The sequence below is a fragment of the Dichomitus squalens genome, assembly GCF_000275845.1.
Source record: "Dichomitus squalens LYAD-421 SS1 unplaced genomic scaffold DICSQscaffold_91, whole genome shotgun sequence".
Taxonomy (NCBI): domain Eukaryota; kingdom Fungi; phylum Basidiomycota; class Agaricomycetes; order Polyporales; family Polyporaceae; genus Dichomitus; species Dichomitus squalens.
The window spans coordinates 20,288-28,748 of record NW_006766973.1 but is presented as its reverse complement, the minus strand read 5'-3'; the positions used below and the strand labels follow the sequence as shown (position 1 = coordinate 28,748).

General features: G+C 55.6%; 5 protein-coding genes across 5 annotated transcripts in view; 2 read left to right on the top strand and 3 right to left on the bottom strand.

Moving 5' to 3' along the window:
* Positions 1-1,642, bottom strand: part of DICSQDRAFT_141556 (uncharacterized protein) — a 3,741-nt gene extending 2,099 nt beyond the window's left edge. Inside the window, exons 1-4 of the mRNA XM_007371161.1 lie at positions 1,399-1,642; positions 1,174-1,338; positions 858-1,119; positions 212-801 (exon numbers count right to left, since the gene is read on the bottom strand). Of these exons, the coding sequence (XP_007371223.1) occupies positions 212-801; positions 858-1,118 (851 nt within the window). The 5' untranslated portion in view covers position 1,119; positions 1,174-1,338; positions 1,399-1,642. The remainder of the gene's footprint in view (positions 1-211; positions 802-857; positions 1,120-1,173; positions 1,339-1,398) is intronic.
* Positions 1,643-3,260: 1,618 nt separating this feature from the next.
* DICSQDRAFT_72281 (P-loop containing nucleoside triphosphate hydrolase protein) lies at positions 3,261-4,045 on the top strand (the record flags this gene model as incomplete). The annotated part of the gene is made up of 3 exons (XM_007371160.1): positions 3,261-3,599; positions 3,660-3,734; positions 3,830-4,045. The coding sequence occupies 3 exons, from the start codon at positions 3,261-3,263 to the stop codon at positions 4,043-4,045; spliced, it is 630 nt and encodes a 209-aa protein (XP_007371222.1).
* A 12-nt stretch (positions 4,046-4,057) lies between these two features.
* DICSQDRAFT_26780 (P-loop containing nucleoside triphosphate hydrolase protein) lies at positions 4,058-5,511 on the top strand (the record flags this gene model as incomplete). The annotated part of the gene is made up of 5 exons (XM_007371159.1): positions 4,058-4,405; positions 4,454-4,603; positions 4,763-4,859; positions 4,922-5,025; positions 5,218-5,511. Coding segments are annotated over 5 exons (993 nt in total), but the record flags the coding sequence as incomplete, so codon positions are not given.
* Positions 5,512-6,118: 607 nt separating this feature from the next.
* On the bottom strand, positions 6,119-6,634 carry DICSQDRAFT_72264 (uncharacterized protein; the record flags this gene model as incomplete). The annotated part of the gene is made up of 1 exon (XM_007371158.1): positions 6,119-6,634. One exon carries the CDS (start codon positions 6,632-6,634, stop codon positions 6,119-6,121), a length of 516 nt encoding a protein of 171 aa, XP_007371220.1.
* A 75-nt stretch (positions 6,635-6,709) lies between these two features.
* DICSQDRAFT_175275 (uncharacterized protein) lies at positions 6,710-7,639 on the bottom strand (the record flags this gene model as incomplete). Its single annotated transcript, XM_007371157.1, has 1 exon — positions 6,710-7,639. The coding sequence occupies one exon, from the start codon at positions 7,637-7,639 to the stop codon at positions 6,710-6,712; it is 930 nt and encodes a 309-aa protein (XP_007371219.1).
* Between the last annotated feature and the right edge of the window lie 822 nt (positions 7,640-8,461).

The window sequence follows — 8,461 nt, the reverse complement described above, 5'->3', positions numbered from 1 at the left end:
CCGCTCTCGACCACGCCATGTAGGTACTGTCACCGTATTCCAGTCCTGACGCATAGCCCAAAGACGGAGGTCGCTGAACCACGAACGAATGAAGACTGGTAGCCACTCGAGGTCAATGAGTGCGTCGCAACAATTGTACAGTGCCTTGAACAATTTCCTAAGCGATGTGACGAGGAAATGGATACGATGCACAGCACGGAATATAGCGTACGTTGGAGGCGAGAGGTAGCAGCAGTCCCGCCAGAACACGGGCATGACAGTCGTGACCACCACAAACGACAACAGCAGGCTGATGAGCGTACTGGCGACGGAAGCGACCGTGGGGTGTAGGTGCCAGAGAAGGACGAGTATACCAGCCAGGAAGAATGCGAGGGAGACCTGGAGCAGGACCGGAAGAATTGCAATGATCTCGGCAACACGCCATTTCTCCAAGTGATTGAGTCGGTATTGCCGCAGCCGCGCGATCTCCACCGAGGTCCCCGAGATGCCGGCCTCGTACTCGTGCAGCCATTGCTTGACCAAGATGCCGACCGATGCGGACGCGAGACTGCAGATGAGCGCGGAGAACCACAGGCTGTTCAGCCACACAGCCCACGCCTCAACCGGGGCCGTCGGGATGGGGGCAAAGGGGGTGACAGGATGGGTAGAATTGACGAGCGTGCCAGAGGAGGTTACGGAAAAGCTGTTGAGCTGGAGGGAGATCTGCTGCAATACGGCAAGAGTGGGATCCGGGGTGCTGGGTTGGAGGAGGATGTACGATTGGACATTGAACGCGGTGAGGATGGCCGAGAATAGACCCGCCTGGTGCGCCGATAAGTATTCGGTGATGACTATATCAGGTCCAGCATGCGACGTACGTAGACGAGAAGGGTGTCTATCTCTTCCTTCCATCTCTTCACCATCTCGTCGCTATACTGCTTGACGACTTCAACCGTCGATTTCAGCGCTTCATCTTTATCTTCTTGGGAATAGGTCTCGCGAAATTCCTTTTTGAGATCCTGTATCGTGGTAAGGTTCAACGCGCTTTCATAGCAGGTACGTGAGCGCTTGACGCACCTCGATGGAAGGTACTTCCCATGGGAAGGATGGAGTACTCTCGCCGCCGCCGTTTTGGGCATTCTGTGACAGGTGTCAACGTGGAAGTCCCATCAATGGCGCTATGAATATACATACTGCCCCTTCTATGCCGCCATGTTGTGGAACAGCGGAAGGATCAGCAGATACTATGTGAGAGCTATTGCGCCCTTGACCCTGTCCCGGCGTAGGCTGTCCGGGGTCCGCGTTGATCTGCTGCAGCTCAGTGCCGACTGAGGGAGATGCCATTTGATAGCTATAGTCCTTAGAGTGTTCAGGATAAGTCATTTGCCTGAAAGCTCAGGACGGCCATAGTATACTCACTTACTGTCGCTGTGTTTGTGAAAGTGAGAAAAGAGAGCAGTTGGGTGCCAGTCCAACGGGAAGCGAATTGGCCGGGGCCAGGTATAGCAGCCAGCGGTCGTCCACCTCGCGGCAGGCGCATGTGCCAGCAAGCCGCAAGTCAGTGCAAGAGCTCCGCCTGAACCCGATTGCCCCGCTCTGATAAGGTGATCTCACGAGTAACATAAGAGTAACGTAAGTCGCGCTTTCCCTCATCATGACACTGCCGCCTCTCTTCAGGCCTCATTCTATGCGTTGATGCTCTTCTATGCGTTGATGCTCTTCTATGCGTTGATGCTCTTCCACACCTTCGGGAAGTTGGGCTTGACTGTGAGGCGATCGAACCTCGTCGTAAGGATGACACCAGACAGCCTCCATGCGGTCGCGACTTGCTAGAGGATCCGAGTCACTGAGTTGAGGTCAGGGTACACACGCGGCAGGATAGTGGCGAACGGGTGCTTGACGCACCCTTCGGCAGGAATTGTCATCTGCTATGCGTATTTACGCTTACGCTATTGCTTGATAGATAACTCGCTCTGTGTGCTGCCAGATGTGAACTTTGTGCTCTGTGTCTCTGAGGGGAAGGGACGAGAACGTACGCGTGCTTTAGACTGCGACGGCTCAAGTCTCAACCGTTATCGTGCTGCATATCAAGCCCTCCAGCAAATTCGAAGACCAGCCTACCCAATTGTCGTGAAGACGGTGCTCGTGCGAGTGAACAGAACTCACATTCATTACTTCGTTCTGACCTTCAGTGTTATCTGCACTCCTCTTATCTGCACTCCTCAAGAGAATAGGCCAGCAACGTGTTCTTTTGAATGTTAGCTTTCCGGCCTGTATTGTCCCACCGCAATCTGGAAGCCCTAAGGGAGTGCAACGGGAAGGGCTCATAAGGAAAGTGAGACGAAGCGGGTAGATACGGGGCAGACGACAGGCGGGAGGAGGCAGGATGTTGAGGCAGCTGCGACTTTGGAGATTGGCGCACAAATCTGATGGGAGTGGCTGACGGAGGAAGGAAGTGAGATGTGTGCACCAGCAAGATGGAATACGGTATTGTACGAGCACATGGCAGTGATGCAAGCATTGTGCGATGTAAGCCTCACCTGAGGACGACAGACTCTCGTTATCGACCAGGTCACAAACCCTTGCTTGCTAGCGTCTCAACATCCCGGCAATGGAGGCTAAAGCCAGGCAGTTCGGATCCTGTGAGGTGAAAAAAGCTGACCGAGCATTTCGAGCGGAAGCAAGGATGTCAGGGAAAGTATGCTCTGGTACTCCAGGACGGCAGCGAGTGATAGCACCGCGGACGAGAGGATCGGCCAGTTTGTGGACTCAAGTGGGGCCAACTGCGTTTCTAGCGTATAGGAGCCTCTGAGAGACGGCCGTGTAAGTTAGCTCCGGGTGAGACCACAGAGGAGAGATGCTGAATCGACACAGAGCTACAGCTGCAGGAGGGCAGCCGGAGCGGAAGCCCCAGACTAAGGGACCGGGTGTCTCCGAACAGCCTGCAGTCAGGTGACTATCTGTTAGAAATGACGCGTTGACTCCGTCCGTCGATCGCCGCTTAGACCTAGTCTCGTGACCAGACGTTCGGAGCTTGAATCGGATGCGAAAAACCGGGGGCATCCGAGCTCCTGAACGTCTGGTGGCTTTACCCCCGTGACCCCCCGCTCGGTGACCTGTGTCACATATCGATCCCATTTGGGGCTGTCCGAAAAAGTCGGAGGGCGACTCCAGTGTGCAATGTGGCGGCCTGCTGTTGTAGTTACACCTTGCGAAACCTCCTGTACTGGGCACAATGACCTCCTAAACTATGATTTCTGGCTTGCTCTAATATACTCTACATGGCTATCATTACTCCCCGACTACTCTCCCACGAAGAAGAACACTCCCGCTCGTATGCCATCCTGGAAGCCGCCCGAGAAGCCGCCAAAGCCTCGCGTGGGTACGACTCGGATGCCACACGGCAAAGGCTCGAAGACACCTTCCGACAGCGCATGGGAGGGAAGGTGCCACACCAGTGGCAGGTGAATGTCACAGAGGCACTGTTGGTGGGATTAGACTGCACGGTCATAGCGGGGACAGGTAGCGGGAAGACGATGCCGTTCGTCATGCCTACCTTTGTAGAAGCCGAAAAGATATATTTTATAATCTCTCCTCTTAATGCGCTAGAAGCAGACCAAGTAAGTATGAATGCTGTTCGATGACATTCTGTGGGGAACAAACTTACGAGAGATCTGCAGGCGGAGCGCTTCGCTGACTTGAAAGTCCCTGCGGCGGCCGTGAACAGGATAATGTTTTCGGACAAGCTGTTGGAGGTATGGAAAATATGAGTCACCACGTGTACATGGATTTAAAGATAGCACAGGAAATCGAAGGGGGGATGTACCGCGTCATCCTCACATCACCAGAGATGACAGAACATTCCCGCTTCCGAACGCTTATTGCGACACCGAAATTCGCGAGCCGTATTGGGGCGTTCATCATCGATGAAGCACACTGCATAGTGCAGTGGGGGGGCGACTTCCGACCCGAATATAGCGGGCTGGAAAAGTTTCAGGGACTCGTCCCGAAGCCTGTCCCCTTCTTGGTGACGTCAGCTACTCTGACCCCATCTCAGCTGGAATGAACACGTTCAAACCTCTCCATTGAGGGAACGCGTTCGTTTCACCTGAACCTGGGGAACGATCGTCCCAACATAAAACAAGAATTGCGACTTATGAAGTCGGCGAGCGATTACGCTGCGCTCGACTTCATAGTCGCAGGGGCTACTACACGGGAGGAAATACCACGCACTATTATATTTGTAAATGCGGTCTCGAAGACACATGCCGTCGCGCATAGACTTCGAGCTAAGGTCGGGGAGCTACTGCGCGATGAGATCGCGATCTTGCATGCACACAGGGCAGAAGACTCGAAGCGCGAGATTTGGCGGCGTTTCAAGGATGGGGAGGTTCGAATATTAGTTGCGACAGAGGCCGCAGCAATGGTGAGTGAAAAAAAGTTGAGTATTAACTGAACGCTAAAAGAGAAACAGGGAATGGACGTGCCCGATATCACCCTTGCCGTGCAATTCGGCGTCCCTGAAAATCTAGCGGTGTGGCTCCAGCGCGCTGGTCGCGCTGGAAGGTCACCGCTGCTGGAGGCAACAGCAGTGATGATGATGGAGCGGTCGGTCGTACAGAGAGTAGGGGTGAAGAAGGAAGCAGGGGCAGTCGCAGAGGAGGATGATAGCCAGGGTGAGGATCCCAGCGGCGAGTCCGATTTCGAAGAGGAGGAGCAAAAACATGACGGCGCCACAGCAGCAGCAGCAGCAGCAGCAGCAGCAGTGGGAGTGAGGTACAAGAAAAGTGTCGAAGAGAATCTCCGCGCCTGGATAGAGGCAGGAGGGTGCAGGAGGAGCGTCGCGGACGCCTACTTCAACAACCCGCCACGACGCACCCGTACGTAACGTTTGGCGCTCGCGTCTGTGGGCGGTCGTTCTCACCACCCATCTTCCTCTCAGCCATGTCCCCCTCCCGCTGCTGCGACAACTGTGCCGCCGCCACCGCCACCGCCCTTTCCACTGGACCGTCAGCGCCTGTGACCGCGACACCCAAGGGCCCGATGGTGTCGTTGGCCACAGCACCGCCACCCCCGGACATGCACGTCGCCCCCGCCGATCACGCTCTCGACGCCATGCTGGACGACGAGGACGATGAGGACAACGACGAGCACAAGCATGGCTCGGGGCTCCACGAGCAGGTGTGTCCCGTGCCGTTCTGACTGATCTCACCAGATCCCTCACCTTACGAGCTGTAGGCTGTAGCCTCTCGCGCCGGCTCCCCTGCGCGACATGTCGACAACTCACTGCGCCCCCGACTCTCTCCCAAACGGCGGAAAGGCACCCATCTCAAGACCGTGAAAACCGCCCTCGTGAATTGGCGATACACGACGCGGCGCACCAAATACAGGTTCTCCTCGCTCAAAGCGGAGAACATCCTCCCCGACAACGCGCTCACGACCATCGCGTCCCTCCGTCGGGATCTGAAGACGATCCCGGACCTTAAGCGGGTCCTCAACCCCCCCTGGCCCCATGTCGACACTCATGGGGGGGAAGTCCTCAAGATTGTCCGGGAACTGGATCTCACGGAGGATGCACGCAGGTCGGCGGCGACCTTGAAGAAGCGCGAAGAGCGAAAGGCCGCGACAGCACAACGATGTGCTGAGGCCGCCCTCCACAAGGTGCGCAAACAAGCTGCCGCACGGGCGCAGCAGGAGGCGGACAAAGCCCACCGCAACTGGGCTCGCACCGTGGTGTTGTATACGGGCCCCATGGGACCATCCGCCGCGCTGAACGCACCCTCGCCGTCATCCTCTTCTCCCCCCTACCACCCTCCGTTTCCATTCGCGCACGCCGGCTTCGCGTTGCCATTCCCTTTCACACCTGTCCAACGTTCTCTGCCCGCGATACCACTTCCATTCCCCTTTCCATCGTACTCTCCTCTGCCATATCACAGCGTGTACACATCCTCCCCTTCGAGTTACTTGTTTCCTTCCCAGGCTTCCTGTGTGTTGCCATCATCCTCGTCTCGATCTCCCCCAGCTACCCAGCTCAATCTCTTGTCGGAACCGCCCTCCGCAGCCCCAGTGGCGTCCCCCCCTTCGCCCACACAACGCGCGAGTCCCACCGCCGCTCCGTCGTCGCATCCCTTCTCGCACCTCAGCTGGTCCCGCTAGTCTGCGGCTGAGCCAGATGAGCGTGATTGTTGCAAGTTCTGCGCGAACATCTCGTACTGTCGGGGGTCCAGAGATTCTCAGGCCAAATTTGTGAGCTTGCGCGCTCATATGCTGCGCGCCTCGTGTGCCATTTTGGTATGATCTTTGTGTTTGCGATGTGGAACCCGTTACTGACAAACTCCCTGACTTTATCAGCAGTGTTTGTGGTGCGACGGCCGGGAGTGTATATATGTAAGCGTGCACTGTTGTAGTGCTCGTCGAGGAGGCGGACGTCGGCGTCTTTGGCAGGCGTTGTGTGTGTAGTACCTCTGTAGATAGTTCGAAATTGTCTTGAAATGTCGTCGTCGAGGACGCGCAGCGTGGGGATGGCAGGCGCACGCTGCTTCATTAGCTCCCAAGATTGGTGCGGACCCCTTGGTCGGTAAGTTACTTTGACGTCTTGGACTGTCCGCTCTATTGCCAAGTCGATTGCTGTCCAATCTTCCTCGCCGCCTTTCATGTTGATGACCCAGCAATTCTGTCGCACAAATGCCCTGTGGAGCATGTTAGCACATGCAGTTGGTATTTATGGCGATTATGTCACATACTTTACGTCCTCGGGCCACTCACGATGTAGGCCTTGTAGTAGCTCCAGGATCTCCACCGCATATTTGTGGTTTCCCCCGCCCGAAAAGCGAAGGAAGAGATGAGGCAAGAGATCCTCCATGAGTCCAACATCACCTTGACGCATCGCATGCCAGAGGACAACATAGTGTAATGCATCACGGTTCCACATGATGGCCTGGCGGAGGAAGTCGTCCTCTTTTCCAGGGGCGACATGTTCCAAGTCCTCAACACGGTCATTTGACGCGTAATGCTGGACTAGGGTCTCCGCAAGATGCTTGAGTTCGGCTGGGGACCTATTGCGCAGCTCAGCCAACTCAGCCACACCACCCACCTTGCGCCAGCAATCACGGATATGGGCCTCTGTCACATGGAAGATGCCTTCATGGAGATGATGATAAAAGGTGCCCTTGATCTGAACAGACTGGAGTCCAGTGCGCTTGAGCAGTGCAAATGCCTGGCGCAGGCCCTTTCTCGCAGGCGACCCAAAGTACTGACGGTGCAGAGAGTTTGCAAAGGCCATGAGAAGATGGAACCAGCCAAAGACAAAGACCAGCCAGTCCAGGCGATCAAAGCCATTGAGGTCCTCAGACCGATAGTTGGCTAGCCCCCGCAGGCGCTCAATGGTGAGCTGGTCACCGATCCAGACAAGCGCCGCCACTTTGGCCAGGTGCTCGATCTCTTTGGCGGTGAAGAGATTTAGCTGGCGGAGGAACTCAGCGATGAGATCACGTGTTCCCTCGTACGTTGACTCGTCAATGTGGACTGTACCGAGGGTGAACTGCTTGGTGATGTTCTCATGACCAGCAGGAAGTCGGCTGACAGGTGGAGGTGGAGCAAAAGCTGGGTGAGTCTGAGGAATGTACGTTGGGAAGTTGAAGTCAGGGGAATCGAGAAGCATGCGAAGGACAGTGTAGACGATATGAGAACGGATACGGGGGCATCAGGAAAACGTCACGGACTTGTACAGGTACTTGGGGTACTGTCACAGCCAACGAGCTGTGCCACCAAAACAAACAAGGGCAAAGCTTACTGGTGCAGAGGTTGGTGCTGAGAAGCGAAGCAACCCGAGGTGACACAGCAAGAGATGTGAAGAGATGTATTCCCTAGACTAGAAGGGGTAGTGAGGGAGGTAGGGCTGCTAGTTACCTACAGAGGAGATGGGGAATCGACGAGAAGATCAAGTCTGAGGTTCCCTGCCTCAGACTCCCTACTATTTATACAAATGCAATAGTGCACAGACCAGGTACCTATTGACCATCGTTTGGTCAGAGTTCTCTGCCTCATGTCCTACCCTCTGACCTGCCTCATGGTGACCTTACGACTAATACCTGAGTCGTGCCGAGTCCGGACTCCTTCCAATGAGTAAGCGCTCCTGCTGTCACATCGGTCACCTGCCAGTGAGTGAGGATGGGCGCTCCTGGCCGTCACGAGGTCTGGGGTTCGATCCTGGCCCCTCCACTTTCCGATACGAGTTGTCCGTGGTCAAGGTGAGCGTCTGTCCTGGTTCACATGACCCCCAGGTCACGTGGCACGAGAAAACTGTGACACTACCCCCTCTTCAAGATCTGAGCTCCTGCGAAGCGTTCAAACCAGATATTGCGTTGAAACTCCCGGGCAACTGGTCGTGGATTGTTGAGAGCGATTGGCTGCGGTGCGTTTGGATGAAGGGCATGGAATTCGTCGAGTAGTTCCTTCACATATTTGACATTGCGTACAGGTT